At 33.7% G+C, this 18,420-nt stretch overlaps 1 protein-coding gene across 2 annotated transcripts in view; it reads right to left on the bottom strand.

Moving 5' to 3' along the window:
• Nucleotides 1–2,965: 2,965 nt before the first annotated feature.
• Nucleotides 2,966–18,420, bottom strand: part of IPMK (inositol polyphosphate multikinase) — a 43,462-nt gene continuing 28,007 nt past the window's right edge. For both annotated transcript variants that reach the window (XM_008695899.2, XM_008695900.2), the window contains exons 5-6: nt 9,702–9,783; nt 2,966–8,216 (exon numbers count right to left, since the gene is read on the bottom strand). In XM_008695899.2, coding sequence (XP_008694121.2) covers nt 7,594–8,216; nt 9,702–9,783 — 705 coding nt within the window. In that variant the 3' untranslated portion in view covers nt 2,966–7,593. The remainder of the gene's footprint in view (nt 8,217–9,701; nt 9,784–18,420) is intronic.

The following is an 18,420-nucleotide window of genomic DNA, read 5'->3' as shown; positions in this document are numbered from 1 at the left end:
AGGAGAGCACTTGTGATGAGCACTGGGTGCTGTATGTAAGTGATGAATCACTAAATTCTCCACCTGAAACTAATTACACTGTATGTTAATTAACTGGAATTTAAGTAAAAACTTGGGAAAAAAAGAAAAAAAATCACTTAAAATACCAAACCATTCCCCAAGTAACATATTACTAAAAATTGAGGATGGCAACAGAGTGAGACTACCCAGAGGGTTCTACCTAGGGGAGGTAATGGGTGGAAACCTGGGTGAAATTTTTTTAGAAAGGAAAATGAGATTTTAAAATTTGCCCATGCTGCTTATTCTGCTGCCGCTGTTCTGATCAACAGAATTAATGCCCACATTGTCCACTTGATCTGAGAGTGCTGCCTGATGAAAACACAGACCGTGACAAGCCAAGACTCAATATTTTGGTGCCCTGTATGAGCTGGTCTGAGATTGGAGCATGTGGTTGATTGCATTGTGCCCATCTTCCGTATCTGTCCACACTAACTGGATTTGGCAATAATAGCAAACTTGACTCAAACAAGCCTGAATCCTGTTTGCATGTTTCGGCATCTTCTTTCGGACCCCCACCACCACCAAAAGAAAATGCTGGGGATGGTCTGCTGAAAGGATGTAAGACATGTCATCCCAGCCATCCTAGACTAGCTCACAACCCACCCCCCTCCCACCCCCAACTCAACTGACCTGCCAGCTGACTGTAGAAACTTGGCTGACTGTAGCCAAGATCAGCAGAATCACCCATCTGACTTGCAAATCCATACAAATAATGAAGGACAATTGTTAAGCCACTTACATTTCAGGGTGTTATGCAGCAATAATTGCTGACAGAGTGGTCGGGCTAGCGCATTACTGAGATTGGTCTCTCTGCCTCTGGCATAACCTGGATGGGTCAGAGTAGACCATAATAGGGAGTGGCAAATGGAAGTTAAGACTGATGAGAACTAAAAGTTATGGTTTCTTTACAAATTCACAAAGATATTCTTTGAACTTGATCAAAGCCCTATAAGCTATAAATTAAGCCTATTTACCTTAAACTTACCATCTTTAAAATGTTTGAGGTGATACTTCTTCCATAGATTAACAAGTGTCCACATGATGCTTCCACATTCATCATCTTTTTTGTGCCCATCCCAAAGCACTTAGTCAAATTATATTAGTTTAATAAATAACAATTTTAAAGACCTTCCTGGACGCCTGGGTGGTGCAGTTCGTTGAGCGTCCGACTCTTGATCCGGGAGGTCATGGTCTCAGGATTGTGAGACGGGCCCCACATTGGGCTCCACAGTGTCTGCTCAAGACTCTCTCTCCCTTTCCCTCTGCCCCTGCACCCCACACTCTCTAAAAATAAATAAATCTTTTATTTATTTTACCTTTTTTTTAAGTTTTTTTTTTAATTTTTATTTGACAGAGATAGAGACAGCCAGCGAGAGAGGGAACACAAGCAGGGGGAGTGGGAGAGGAAGAGCAGGCTCCCAGGAGAGGAGCCTGATGTGGTGCTCGATCCCAGAATGCTGGGATCACGCCCTGAGCCGAAGGCAGGGGCTTAACCGCTGTGCCACCCAGGCGCCCCTAAATAAATCTTTTAAAAAAGACCTTCCTAACTTCTCTTAGAAACATATAGACTCAAAACATTTCAGAGTATCCAGCCCAAGTGTATCACATCATTTCTGCCTAGAGCAAGTACAATGTAATTAACAAGCATATGCAGACTGTTTTCTTCAGTTGGCAAAGTAGGCATCATTCATACACGTGAAAAGCTAACAGTGCAAATAGAAAAAGATTAGTCTATTATTACAGGACTTTTAAGACCTGCAGGAGGAAAGTTTAATGGACTGACACAGCTGATGAACTTTTCTTCCATTCAAGAATGGACAGAATTAACCTGAGCCATTGCTGGCTGTATTTTCTCACATTCTTTCTCATCACTCTGGCTTTCAAATAGCTCTGGTTGCTCGGATCAAAGTGATCCAAGTCTTACTGCACACTTTACACCCAAAGAACTTTTTGAAAATCTTGCTACTAAAGAGTGGTCCCTGGGCCAGGAGCATCACAGACCCCATCCAGGCCTGCTGGATCAGAATCTGCATTTTTAATGAAATCCTCGAGTGATTATTTTCACTTACTTCATTTCAGCTTTTTTTTAGTTCTTACAGTTAGCTATAACTAGGGGACTATGGGAATGGGATTCCCTGTTATTCTCAGCAGTTAGGCAGCCAATCTTAAGAAACTACACATAGTATTGCTCTTTCCCACAGTTCACAGTACCAGGCATAAAAGAGGAATGCTGTATAGCTTTCTGGAGCCTTGACTCACAATTGCAATGACGCTATGAATCCCTCTTCTTCCTCTTGCATTTTATCAGAACAAACTCCTCTCTTTCACAGCCCTGCTGGATATTGGTTAAGTATCAGTCATAGCCCCAATAGTATTTTATCCCATATTTACACGGTTTTTTCTGCCAGACAGTACATATCTTGAGAACATGTACTGAATCTCTTATGCATCTTTTCAAAATCTCCAAAGCCAAATACAGTGCCTAATAGAGGGTAGGTGTTTGATAGTACCCTCTCTTTTTAATGAATGAAAATAATTAGGTCACTAAGTAGCTAATTCGCAAAACTTCAAATACAGGCAAAACTATTTTACCCACTTCTGAAGTTTTACAATTATATATTTTCAGAACCAAGTCAATTTGTTTCTCCTACAGTTCACTTTCCCTATAAGGTTGATTCCAAAGATTTTGGTATATCTCACAGAAAAATATTCAGGCAAAACGTTTACATACTTTTTCATTTGCAATGCATATTTTTTTTCTATTAACAGCTTGCCTTAATCATCCTTGAATCCCTAATGATTCCTGTAGTTTTCTGGTACATAACATGCACTCAAATATTCGTTGAATAAGTTATTTTTAAATTACCATGAGTTTGTTAGCAGATTACAATTAATGAAGAAAAGCTCCAATGCAAAACATTTTAATAGGTTGTCAAATATACAGTTATTAGAATTATCTAAATATCACTTATAAAAATCGGTATATCACATTAGATGATTCTATAAAATAAAAACACAAATCACACGATGACAATAACCCCTGCAGTCCAAGAATACCCCCCATCAATACTACAAATTACAAACACATTTAAAAAAAGACATTGTGTAGACATTTAAACCAAAGTAACTTTGACTACACTAAATACATTCATTCATCAAGTACAATAAATTTAGCATAGTCACTAATACAATTTTAGGTGCAATTTCACATGCTTTCATAAATCTTCCAGTACAACTCCCTATAGTAAAGTGTCTTTGTGCACGCCAATTTCATTTAAATGCAGGAGCATTATACATATCATACTTGAAACTATTTCACTTCATAAACTTGTTAACATATATTGTAAGTGAACACCAGGCCAAATTTAACATGATGGCAAAGTTTAACAAATAAAATAAAATTTTTCAAAGTATATTCTAATTTATTTAATCACACTGATGCTATTTCCTCTTATTAGACACTATCAACATAAGTAACGAGAATTTAAACATCAAAAAAACAGAGACTCCAACCTTCCTAAAATATGAACAAGGATTTTAAGTAACCATATAATCACTCTGTAAGTCAAAAATTCCATATTCATTGCCAAATTTAAAATACCAGTGATTTGAAGATGAGACGAGGCCTAAAGTATTTCTACTAAATTGTAAAACACAATTTTAAAAATGTGCAGTAATTTGCTTGTGAATATGTAATGGAATGTTTTTCACAGTAATGTTCTCTTAAAACACTACTCTAAATGGACAGTCTAAAAATAAACGTACCTTTACCGGCAAGAAAAGTGAAAAATTAAGGCCTTTTTATTCTAACTATAATTACCTGAACTCAAGAGTCAAATAGAGGTTATAATGCTGCAAAGTATTATTTTTAACCTAACACATTGTCAGTTGCTTCATCTCAGCTCAATAATCATTACCTTATCTTTACACAAACTCAAATGCTAGTTAACTTTATTATTGTTAAATGCATATTTTTCTGTATCTCTATTTTAATTAGGTCCCCAAACCCACCCCATCTAGACAGAATGCAGAAAATGGTTAGGGCTTTGTCTGACTGGTTCACAACTGTATATTCAGGGGCCAAAAAATGTTGGGCACATGGTAGACATCCACTAAATATTTTTGAATGAATTAAGAAGTCTGGCCTACAGGCAACTCTACATGTCTTCCCAAAGCACTGATAGACAATTGCTACCTCTTTACATGATCAAATTGACATTTTTTTTTTTTTTAAAGAAACTGCTGTCTAGGCTACAAAAATATTACAGGATGTAGTGGAAGGATAACTGAGGCTACAAACATATCAAATCAAGGTTAAAGGCACTGGATAAGGAAGATTATTACAAAGCATTGTAAACAATTTTAAGAGCAAATCAAGTTTTAAAGTATCAAATGTCTAACTGCTAAGAGTACTAAAATGATGACAGTTTTAAAAACAATGGACAAAATTTCTGTAATTTCACAAATAAAATTGTTTCATACCATTTTCTTTCATCCTGTATTTTCTACAATATTCCAAATCCTAGAAACAAATGTTTTCAGTTGCATGAATTATGAAAATTACAACTGAAATCTCTCAGAAAATTAATCCCTTTTTCTTAAGTTACATTATCAATTTAATATATAGACATTATAGAGATAATATAAAGAACATCACCTTAGAAATCATAAAATAGTAAATTACACTCAAAGTCAGAAAAAAAAGTTCTTATTCAGTTGAACACAATCTAAAGCCCCACAATAGCAAACTGTAGTGTAAAGAGGCATATTAAGTATGATCTTTCTAGACACATAAAATAAAGAATAATGAATACTGAGTTGAAAATACCACAAGCTCCATGTTAGAGCCACTTAATATACATATTTTCACAACTGTTTCCTGAAAAACTATATAGATAAAATATTTAGCACTTACCAATTTTTAATTTATTTAAATCTATGCAACTTCCACCCATATTAAAATATCAATTAGTGTAAATACTTTATTATAAAACTATTATACAATTTAAATTTTTATTAGAGAAATGTTTTATTCACTATCCACAATTTCTTGAAGTCCTTTTCATGAGTGCATTCCATAAGAAATACACTAAATTCATTATTTATGTTTCCTAGGGGGAAAAAAAAACCTATCATAATCCTATTAACCAAACTATATTCTTACTATGCTTATTTCTTAAACATGTACATGTTTAAATATGCTTGGTGAATAGTGATCATTCTTCCCCCGCAGTGGTAAATTTCAGCATAATGTTAAATTACTGGGCTAGACAGTAAAATATTCACATGTAGATTACATAAACAGATACTTATTCTGTGACATGTAAGCTTACTTATAAAGTAACATAAATGGGCATTGGATAACGGTAATAAAAATGTAAACAAACAGAATTAAATGTTAATCCCTTCCCTGAAAAACAAAAGATAAAAGCGCTTCTTGTTTTATTAAAACAAAACCAAAAATGATGTACTGTATCAAAAAGGTAAGACACCGGTTTTTACAAAACTGTATTTCCGAACATGGTAAAGACAATCTGGAAAGCTGATTCACACTTTTGAGCTAAAATGTGCAAAACGTCTGGTAATACTTAAATTTGTTAAATTCATTGTACATAGGCTGATACCATCCCATACAAAAAAGCCTCTTATTAAAAGACTCAAAATTGTTAATTATCTGAGCTTAAGAGTTATTGAACTACTGTCCAAATAACAACAAAAGTCTATATTGTAGAAGAAAAAAAGTAAAATTAAAAATTTTTTGACTATTTGGACTTGAAATTCATCCCCACAAATAAAGCTACAGCCAAAACCCATTTAGGCAGTAGAGAAAAATATGAAGTCTCTATGAAAAATACTTCTACTGACTCTAAATAAAAAAAAACAAATTTTGCATAACAAAATGTATAAGAATTTTAAAGTAATTCAGCTTTAACAGATTTTTAAGCATAGAATTCATAAAGCATTTGGTACTTCTGTCTGTGCTCAGATATTTGCAAAGTACACTTAGAGAGGTTGGGAATGTGAGATAAACATAAAACTGTGATGCCTTCCTCCACACCAAAAAAGCCGCTTAGATTTAAAACTTTAATCTGTAATTCTAGGGGAAAAAGAGAGGGGAAAAGTCCAACAGCCCACAAATCTAAAACATTTTCCAGGAATATGGCAAAACTGTTAACTACTCAGATGTGTTGTTAGCAAATGAAAGTGCAAGTAATGCTTTCATACATATCTAACATATTTCTAAATTTAATTTCAAAGTTTTAAATGTTTTCAATAACAACTAGTTATTTTTTTTTAAAGGTGGTAAATGTGAAATGTGAAACAAAGATAATACATAAAAATCTAATTTTTCCAGGAAAAATAGCTATTATTCCCCGCCACCTATCACAAAATTAAATGATATTTTCCCTGTGGAATAGGATATAAAACTGTTTTGAGTAAGAGTGAAATAGAAGCATGTATTTAGATATGCACCAAACTCATAGAGATGCACCAATTTACACATAGTACTTCTGATAACACAATACTGGATGGTGTCCTTCACTACTTATCAGAATTCTGAGAAACACTTTTTAGCAACATATATTTATACTACTGCTGAACTAAATGGGGACATATAAACACATGAATTTTAAAAGAGAAAATTCTCAAAAGCTATTTAAAGGAGAAATAAGACAAAGCTTCAATCATCCACCTTTTGAAGCTGCAATTAGAGGAAAAGGTATTATATGGTTTATAGCACTTTTCACAATGTAGTAAATATATACCCCACTTTTCACATCAATGAAAGATTTTAAAAGAACCATTTTGTTCCTTGGAAAGATACTTCTCTCTTCTCCTAACCCTGGCAAGAATAATTATTAGTGAACTTAATTTCAAGATTTTTGTTGTTGTTCAATTATCTTTCTCATGAAGTATATTGAAATATGCATATTAATGGAAATTAAAGAAAAAATCTGCTTTTTGAATGCAATAATTCTAAATTGCTTTACTAAGAAGCACCTTTTGATATGCTGGTCTGAACTTTTAATATAAAACCTAAACAGTACTTAACTGTTCTAAAGTAGAATTTTCTCCAGTTTTAATAACTTCATACATAGTAATACTAAGGACATCAACCTGTGCTTTCTAGATTTTTTAAAACTGTTCTAATATTTTAATGAGTTTAGATATGGCTCATTGTCAAGGCTGGGTGGACAGAGATTTCATGACAAATTGGCTACAGAAAGCTAAATAAACTCTTAATGAGTGAATAATGGTTTGCATTTTGCTTCAGCCAAACAGATGTTTAAGCCATGTACCACCACATTCCCTGCTTAAGATTCCTAAGTTTCTTTATTCTTCATAGTTTTCTAATGAACAAATAATTAGTTTTCCTGAGTAAGATTATAAAAAAGATAACCCTTCTACCAAAAGTATAAAGACAAAATGTAGACTCACAATATAAATTTTTTACATAGCTTTACAAGTACAGAGATATTGACCGCTGCTTTTATTATGATTGCCCCATTCCTTAAAAAGACTGCAGAAGACTCAATTGTCTAAAATACTTTGCAGTACAGTAATTAAATGCTTCAGCCCATAAACATATCCCTCATCTATTGTGTTGCTAGGGAACACATGAGCAAAATCTATCATTCGCACTTCTGCTTCTGAAATCTCTTGGCAACCAGTGGGAATATGATAGAAAACTTTTTCCAGTTGGGAAAGTACATTTCCATTTAAATGTTCCTGTGACATGCTTTTCCACCCATTGTCTTGCTCTATATTTTCAACTTTCAATGAAGTCTGACTGTGATGCTTTTTTGAAGACATTTTTCTGTGACGAGCATACATCTTGGACAAGCTTTTGCCTACTGAAGCATCTATTTTTCCATTCTCTGTGGAATTTAACACATGAAAGTTATTATTGTACTCCAGTACATCTGTGTCTGACAGTTGCCCTTTGGACAAAAACTTTTCTACCAAAGTTCTGTCATTCGATTTTGTAGTTGTTGGCCGAGATGAACCTTCATAAACAAACAGTAATGAACTTGCATAAAAGTTAAGCTGCTTCTGATTTTCAAACCACTGCAGAATATTCTCAATCTTCTGAATACTGGCAGCAACAGCATCTTTTCTTAAGCAGAATCCATTATGAAAAAACCTGGAGACTCCTATAAACAGGAAAATATTAGGATTATAATGAAATTATGAACTAGCTATCATGTGGGAAATAAACTCATCTTAGATACAATTCTTCAATTTCTTCCCATCACTCCTTGCAATTAGCTGAACAGGCAAAATTCGAGTGAGACATAGAAACTTGGACCTCAACTTAATTTCTAGTGAAGATTCTCTTACTAGAAGATGACACTTATGTAAAGTGAAATATACTATTTAGATTAAAAAAAATCATTACACAAAGACTGGTAGTTAGTTCTCTCTCTATATTCTCTTAAGGAATGTGACTCCAAGATTTGCTTCATTTGCTAGTGTAAGGGATTTGCTTTTAAGATTAACTGTTTGTTAGAATCATATTCAAGAGCTAATCTAAAATCTAGAGTCAAATCACAACTACTTATGGCATCAACAGTCCATTACCAAAATACCAAATCGTTACAATAAATTCTTTCCATTCTTAATAATATTGATTAAATCAGGCTTCACAAAAGTTAAGCTCACTTTGGGGATCAACACTACTCCAGGTTGAATATGTTATTCAAAATTGAGACTTCACATGTTTTAACCTATCAGATTATTAAGCCTCTTTTAAAGTTATTTATGCCTATTTTATCATATTTGAGAATTTATGGGTAAATATAATTTGATTTCTGCTCTTAAATAGTTTGTTCCCCCACTCTGGGACAGAAATTGCTAAAAACACATATTCACATTAGCCTGCAAAATATTTTAATGAAGAGCCAATCTGAATATTATCCTGCTATTGGTTAATAAACCAAGGCAAATACTGTTAAGATCACATTGTGTATGTTTGTTTTCTATACCTAAAATTAAAATTTTTCTTCAAACTATTTACACTACACGTAAGCTCTTTCCCATCTTAGGCAAAGCTAAGAATAAACTTCTTAATAGAATGTTATTTCCAGAAATCTATTAAGGTATCATTGTTTTTGTAATAGCTTGGCTATAATCATCTTGGAGGAATGTATGTTAACAGACTTTAAACTACTTCTAATGCCATTTATTTATTATGTAGTTCTAGAAGCTTATACTATACAGCTAAACTAGACATGGGAGATTTCCATAAAAATACATTACATACAACAATACACATTTTAAAGTCTCTTATGTAAAAAAAAGTTTTAATACACTATGATTTACATACTAGGATTTGAAAGACAACCTCTAGTTTCAGGACTTGAACTATAATGGCTGGTTCACAGATGTTCACTATTTTTCTATGCATAATAATAAGTAAGAAATAAACTAAAATGTAAAAGAAGGCATTCATAGACCCATGATTTTGGTGTATTACAAACCAGGGATTATGATTAATCCAATTATGTAAATTTAAGGGTTTATGTTTATTTATTATGGATTCGATCATTATACCAAAGAATAAAGATTGAAATTACTTTAGGATTATCTTGATAACTGTGCAGTAATAAAAGTATTGAAACAGGTTTTTCAATTCTTACCATCCTTTAGAGTTTCTTTTGTTAAGCTTCTTCCATAGTGCTGGTTTTGTGTCTCATAGCTGTCAGAATGAACATGGTAAACCTGTGAGAAAAAGCACTGAGTGTTAAAAACTGATCGTCCTTAACCATGTGGGGTTTACCCGCAATGCAAGGATAGTTAAAGATGGGAACATCTACTCATATTTCGTTCTAATGGATTTAAGAAGAAAAAAATTGCATCATATCAATGAATGCTGAAAAGGCATTTAAAAAATTTATATCCTCTATTGATGAAACTGATGAATATTTCCAATATGAAAGAATTATCGACATCAATCCACCAAAAGTTAGCCTAAAGATTAAGAAGGAAATAAGGAAACATCTGTCCTAGAATAAATACAAGAAGCTTTCAGAAAAAGTATTCTACCACAATGTTTTTTTTTTAATCATCTAATATTGTCCTGGAATTTCTAGCAAATATAAATAGACAAGAGAAAGGGTATAATAATTTGGAAAGAAGGAGATAAAAATATTACTCTTTGTAGATAATGGTTGTGTATCAGAAAATCAACTGAAAAACTAATACAAACAATAAGAACTTGAAATGGTGACTGAGTACAAATTGGTACACAGAAATAAGCTTTCATATTTACAAATAACCAGTTAGAAAATGTAATGGAAGACTCCATTACATGTGCAACAAATTAATAAAACACAGAAATTAAATAAGTTTAAGTCTATATAAAGATATCTTTAAAACATTCCTAAGACATATGAACACTCACCCATTGTTCTGAGAAAATTCAACATCATAAAAGGTATTAATGCTACTTAATCAACAACTAAAATGAGATTATAATAAAACAACTTTTCTTAATCATATAAGTTAATTCTGAAGTTCATATTAAAAAAACAAAAATAGGCAGGAAAAATCCAAATAAGAATAATGAGGGAACAGCCTTGCCATCCTACTAGATATTAAAACATATTTTTTATTTTCTGACTTTATTAACATGAGAAATATAATTATATATAGTGTACAACATGATTAGTTGCTATACATACACACTGTATAATGATTACTAAGATTGAGATAATTAACACATGCATCACCTCACAGTTAACTCATTTTTTGTGCATGTGTGGTGAGAAGGCTTAAGAGCTACTCTCAGCCAATTTCAAGTACATAGTACTATATTATTAATTATAATCACCATGCTGTACATCAGGTCCTTAGAACTTATTCATCCTGTAACCAAAAGTTTGTACCCTTTGACCTACATCTCCCCATTTCCCCTTTCCCCAAGCCCCTAGGAGCCACCATTCTATTTTGTTTCCATGAAATTAGATTTTTTTCTTTTTTCTTTGGTTCACATATAAGTGGTACTACACATCACTTGTCTTTCTTTGTCTGGTTTATTGCACTTAGTGAATGCCCTCCAGATTCACCCATACTGTTGCACAGCAAGATTTCCTTCTTTCTTGTGGCCGAATAATAATCCATTGTGTGTGTGTGTGTACACACACACAAACTACATCTTCTTATCCATTCATCTGTAGGTGACACTTAGATTGTTTCCATATCTTGGCTATCGTTAATGTTGCAATAAACATGGGAGTGCAGGTATCTCCAAGATACTGATTCCATTACAATATATCTTTAGAATCAAATACATGAGAAGTTTATATGTGATAACAGTATTTTAAATCAGTAGAAAAAGATGGATAATTTATTAAATAGTGATGGTGTCTTTAGGTAGTGATCTGGAAAAAAATAAGTTGTATTTATACCTTATACAAGGATAAATTCCAAATACATCAAATACCAAAATGCACAAAATGAAATGATAAAAGTGTCCCCATAAAGATTGAAGAATCCTTGAATAACTGATACTAGGGAAGGCATTTCCAACCACAACTCAAGTCTTGATACTTTAACACACACCCTCCTACCTATATACGATATGTTCCAGTCACCTTACATAAATTCCTGTTTCACAATATGCTCTACTTCTCAATTTTCTACCAGTTACTTTCCTTTGTTGCCAGTTCAAAAGACAGGTATCCCCTGCTGTTCAAAAGTTTGTGTAACGCCACTTTACTTTTACAAAAGAACTACATTAGTATCCGTATTTGCTAACCAAAAGATGTCTGAAGAGGATTTTCACTTCTATAAAGAAAGGCAAAAAGTGAAAATAGTGTTCAGCCTTTGTTTTGTAGTAACCTTTACAGAGGCAACACGAACCCCAGCAGCAAGAGCAGCACAACTAAACTCCTTCCCAGGGAACTGCACTCAGCATTCCAGCATCAAGCTGCCATACCTTTGAACTCTGAGTGTGTTTTATCTTGATGAATTTTGTGCATCCATTAGCAAGAGGTAGCCTAAGGTATCAGAAAAGCCTGAGGGGTTATTTTTTGGGTGTGGGAATACTCAAAACTTTTCCATATAAATTAATTGTAACTAAGTTTTCACTTGATGCCATTTCAGATTATAAAATGTTTCACAGGAACACTCTACTTTCATAGAGCAGGGAAAAACTACTATCTTTTCTAAAGTCACTCTGTAACCCTTCTCTCTTGACTCCCTTGCTCTTATAGGCCCTACTCTGCTTCTACTTCTTTTGTAATACATATCTCAATAAATCTTATTAAATCAATGATGAGTCTTTTTAAAGATTTTTTTTTCATTTTTTAAGTCATCTGTACATCCAGCCTGGGGATCGAACTCACGATCCTGAAACCAAGAGTTGTATATTCACTAACTGAGCCAGCCAGGTGCCTGAAAATTAATCTTTTTTTCTTTTTCTTTTTTTTTTTTTTTTAGACTTTCTTTTCTTTTTTAATTTAAATTTTAGTTAGTTAACTTACAATGCAATATTGGTTTCTGGAGTAGAATTCAGTGATTCATCACTTACATACAATACCCTGTGCTCATCACATCAAGTGCCCTCTTTAATACCCATCACCCACCTAGCCCATACCCCACCCACCTCCCTCCATCAACCCTGTTTGTTCTCTACCATTAAGAGTGTCTTATGGCTTGTTTCCCTCTCTCCTTTACTTCTTTTCCCTCTTCCCATATGTTCATCTGTTTTCTTTCTTAAATTTCACATGAATGAGATCAAATGGTATTTGTCTCTGACTTATTTCACTTAGCATACTACATTCTAGCTCCATCCACGTTGTTGCAAATGGCAAGACTTCATTTTTCTTGAGTCTTATCATCTACACCATCTTGGGATCAATGAAATATAGTATAATTAATGAAAATCATTAAAAATAAAAGAATTCCTAGGGGAGCCTGGGTAGCTCAGTCAGTTAAGCGTCCAATTCTTGATTTCGGTTCAGGTCATGATCTCAGGGTTGTGAGACTGAGCCCTGTGTCAAGCTCTGCGCTGGCTGTGGAGCCTGCTTAAGATTCTCTCTCTCTCTCCCCCTCCCCCTGCTCTCACACCCTCTCTAAATAAATAAATAAATAAAAAGATCCTAAATCAGCACAAAAAATTGGCAAGTTATTCTACCCACAAAACCTCTTCTACTGGCTGAACACAGCAAAAAAATATTTAAATATATTTTAAATATCTGATATATTTGGTAAACTTCAGTCTAGTAAGTGATATCAAGGGATTTTTGTTGTTGTTGTTGTTTAGAGGCATGACTTTCCTGGAGGGAAATTTTTAAACTTAATGAGTATTAATTCTAAAATTATCCAACTCTATTATTAGTCTATAAACCCACTGTGACTAAAAAGTTCAATGAATTTACCACCTTCCAGAGAAATAAACTATTTGAAAAATTTAACCCTAACACGATATTCCTATTAAAATTCAAGGTTTATCTTCCAATTTTAATGTCCTAGAATTGTGTAAGTAAATCTATATTCACATCATTTTCATTAATTATCTCACACTTCAATCATATCCTTTCTCAGATAATTAAACAATATGTATAAAGGAAGTTATGAGAACAAAAATAACAGGAATACAAATTGACCCACATCCAAACTCGCATTTTTTTTGCAGGAACTGACAATTACAACTTAATCCTAAAATTCAAGTGTAAATTTAAGGAGGACCCAGAATTAGTCAAAACAGTCTTGAAAAAAGGAAGAATAAAATTAGAGCTATCACAATTTCTGATTTCAAAGCCTACTCCAAGGCTACATTAACAGACGGTGTGGCTCCAAAAAAATATTTGCAAATCATATATTTGATAAGGGGTTAATATCCAAAATACATAAAGTACTCATACAATTTAAAAGAAAAAAATCTAATTAAAAAAAATGGGCAGAGGAACCAAATAGACATTTTTCCAAGGAAAACATCCAAATAGCCAACAGGAACATCAAAAGATTCTCAACATCGCTAATCTCAGGGAAACACAAATCAAGACCACAATGACATGTTACCTCACACTTGTTAGAATGGCTACCATCAAAAAGACAAGAGAGAACAAGGATTGGCAAGAATATGGAAAAAAGGGAATTACACTCCTTTCCTGGGAATTATACTCAATATCTCAGCATCAAGCCACCAGAGCTTTCAACTATATAGTTCAAATGCTAGGAATGTAAATTGGATACAGCTACAACCGAAAACAGTATGGAGGTTCCTCAAAAAATTAAAAAACAGAACTACCATATGATTCAGCAATTCTACTTCTGGGTATATATTCAAGGAAATGAAAACAGAATTATCATAGAAATATGTGCATTTCCATGTTCACTGAAGCATTATTCACAATAGCCAAAATATGGAAACAACCTAAACGTCCATCAATAGATGGATGGATAAAGATATGCTGTACATATATACAATGAAATTATTCATTCATGAAAAAGAAGCAAATCCTGCCATTTGAAGCAACTAGGATGCACCTTAAGGGCATTATGCTATATAAAATAAGTCAGACAGAGAAAGACAAGAACTTCGTGGCATCACTCATATGTGGAGTCTCAAAAAAAAAAAAACCAAACTCATAGAAACAGAGCAGAAAAGTGGTTGCCAAGGGCTGGGAGGTGGGGGAAATAGGGCAAAGTGGGTAAAAAGGTACAAATTTTCAGCTACAAGATGAATAAAATCTGAGGATCTAATGTAAAATATGGTGACTATAGCTGATAACACTGTACTGTAAAATTAAAATTTGCTGAGAGTAGAACTGAAATGTTCTCTCACAAGTAAAAGATGGATGTGTTAATTAGCTAAGGGGAAATCCTTTCACATGTATATGTACATCAAATCACCATGATGTATACTTTAAATATCTTACAATTCTATAGGTCAACTATACCTCAATAAAGACTAAATTTAAAAAAAGTGTGATACTGGCATAAAGATAGATAACGTGGATCAAGGAAACAGAACTGAAAGTCCAGAAATAAATTCTCACATTTATAGTCAACTTATTTTCAAAAAGGGTGTCAAGACCATTTGATGAGGGAAAGAATGGTCTTTTCAACAAATGGTGCTGGAACAACTAGATATCCACATGCAAAAGAATTAAGTTTGTCTCCTTCCTCAAACCACACCCCCAAAATTAACTTAAAATGCATCACATATCCCAATGTAAGAACTAAAACTATACAATTTTTAGAAGAAAAATAGTAAATCTTCATGACTTTGGGTCAGGCAATGATTTCTTGGTTGTAACACCAAAGGCGTAAGCAATGAAAGAAAAAAAAATAGATTTCAAAATGAAAACTTTTGTGCTTCAAAGGAACTATCAAGAAAGTGAAATAATGTGAGAAAATATTTGCAAATCATATCTGATCAGGGATTTGTATAAAACTCATTAATAAAAAGACAAATAAGCCAATGTAAAAATAGCCAAAGGATCGGAATAGACATTTCTCCAAAGAAGATATACAAATGGTCAATAAGCACGTGAAAAGATGCTTAACATAATTAGCCATTAGGGGAATGTAAATCAAAACCATAATGAGATACCACTTCACACCCGTTAGGATGGCTATGGTTTAAAAAAAAAAAAGAAAGTAACATGGTTGGGCAAGGATGTGAAGAAACTGAAACACTCACAACATCAGTGGTAGGAAAGTATAATGATGCAGGAACTTTGGAAAAACACTTTGGCATTTCTTAAAAAGTTAAACTTAACCACAGGACCCACCAATTTCAAACTTAGAAATCTATCCAAAAGAAATAAAAACATGCACACGTAAAAAACTTGTACAGGGATGTTCATAGCCATAAAGTAGAAATAACCTAATGTCTATCAATAAATGAATGGATATGGGAAGCCTGGGTGGCTCAGTTGGTTAAGCATCTGCCTTCGGCTCAGGCCATGATCCCAAGGGTCCCAGGATCAAGTCCCACATTGGGTTCCTTGCTCAGTAGGGAGCCTGCCTCTCCCTCTGCCTGCTGCTCCCTGCTTGTGCTCTCTCATTCTCTCTGACAAATAAATAAAATCTTTTAAAAAATTAAATAAATGAATGGATAAAGAAAATGTGGCATATATGGACAATGAAATACTATTAACAATAAAAAGGAATACAATACTGATATATGCCACAACATGGCTGAACTTTTAAAAACATTAAATGAAAGAATCCAGTCACAAAAGACTACCTATTATATTGTATGATTCCACTTATATGAAATGTCCAAAAGAGGCAAATCTATAGGGACAGAAAGTAGAACATAGTTGCCTAAGGTTAGGGGGAGTTGAAAGACTGAAAGAAAAAGAGAGGTGACTTCTAATAGGTATGGCATTTCTTTTGAGGGTGATGAAAATATTCTGAAGTTGAATGTGGTGATGGTTGCCCAACTCCACAAATATACTAAAACCAATGAACCATATATTTAATGAGTGAATTGAAGGATATGTAAATTATATCTCAATAAAGTTGTTATTAAAAAAATGCAAACAGAAGAACTTCTATTTGTCTGGGGAAACTGCATATCCCAAGAATGCCAAATCACACAATGTCTTATTTATCCTGTATTTGTACCCTAAAGGTAATAATAGAAACTCACTGAAGAATTTTTAAATAGGGTAATGTCCTAATTAGATATACCTTTTGCAATGTTTGATGAACAGACTGGAAGAAGGCAAAACTGAACTTGAAGAGATCAGTTAAGACTAGAGTCTGGAAAGGGATAATGGGACTCAAGAGATGTTTGGGAATAATGATCAATAGGATTGATGGATGGTTCTGAGATGTGATAGTACTATAAGTTTTCTTCTTTGTAAAATTTTATGTATGGTGATGTCATTTACTGGGATAGGGAATAATAGAGATGTTCCTATTGTTGTGGTTGTTAGTTTGCAAGAAGGATGTGTGTCAGTTTTTAATGTACTCATTCTAGATGTCTTTACATTATCCAAGCAAAGGTCTAGCTATACAGACGGACAGCAAAGAAAAACCAGAGGCAGAAGATATGCATTTGGGTGTTACTACTGTAAGTGAAAATAAACCAATTAAGAACAAAAGACACTGCTTAGAAGAAACAGAAAGAAAAAAGAGGGAGTAAAATGGAATTGAGAATACCTCAACATTTAAAGAATAAACAGAAAGAAATGAGCTAGTAAAGACGACTGCAAAGTGGTCTTAGGAAACAGCCAGGAGAGGGTGTCATGAACACTAAGAGGAAAAGTTTCAAGGAGGGCTTAGTTAGCATTGAAAGCTGCTTTTCAAAGTAAAGTAAAGTGAGTAATGAAAAATGTCATTTGGACCTATTAACAATGAAGATTGTTAAGGTCTTTAGAGACTTTAGTGAGGAACAAAACTGAAGGGATGATCAAACAGAAGCCAGACTGGAATAAGTTTAAGAATACTGAATGGAGTGGCGCCTGGGTGGCTCAGTCCCTTAAACATCCGACTCTTCATTTTAGCTCAGATCATAATCTCAGGGTCGTGAGATCGAGCCCTACGTCAGGCTCCATGCTCAGTACAGAGTCAGCTTGAGAGTCTCTCTCCCCCTTGCTCTCTGCCCCTCCTCCACTTGCATGCTGCACGTGTGTGCTTTCTCTCAAATAAATGAATAAAATCTTAAAAAAAAAATAAAAGAATACTGAGTGGAAAGGCAATAGAAATAACTAGTTCGGTTGTGAAGGGGAGGCAAGTCAAATCTACCGCTAGAGAGCAGAGCACAGTAAAGGCAGAGTTTTGATGTTTCATTACTGAAAAAATTGAGTAATCTGAACATATTCAAAGCAAAGTTAAAGAGTCAGTATATCGACAGAAGTTGAAGATATAAGAAAAACAAGAGAGAATCAATACTATTAGGTTCCTGAAGAGGTGGGAGGACTGAGGTCCAGAGGACCCTAAGGAAGGGGTATACTTAGACAAGATGACAAAAAATTCTTCAGTGTGACAGAAAGAAATAAGAGGGACTGAAAGTACTTGCAGGGTAGGTATGTACACCTGTTAGCAAAAAATTAAAGGAAATCCTGTCTGATATCTTTTATTTTTTCTGAAGCAGAAGGCAAATTCATCTGCTAAAAGTGAGAAGGAAAGTGGGAGGGTGAGAGATTTGACAACAGTTAAGGTTTAAATAGTTGCCCTGTTAGATTCCTGTGGGATGTTTATTCCTTGTTTGTTTTAACATTATTCCATTACCCTTTTTTTTCTTTACCATATACCCACATTTAGTTATAGTTTTCTAAAATGAAGTAACTGTACAACATTTCTTTGGTTTTATTTATAATCAGAATACCAAATTCAACTGTGCTGTTATTACCATCACATTAACATTTCATCTATAAAACTTCCTGTAACTCT

This window comes from Ursus maritimus, unplaced genomic scaffold (assembly GCF_017311325.1).
Source record: "Ursus maritimus isolate PB19 unplaced genomic scaffold, ASM1731132v1 scaffold_7, whole genome shotgun sequence".
NCBI classification, from domain to species: Eukaryota; Metazoa; Chordata; class Mammalia; order Carnivora; family Ursidae; genus Ursus; species Ursus maritimus.
This window is presented reverse-complemented; position numbering and strand designations above follow the sequence as displayed.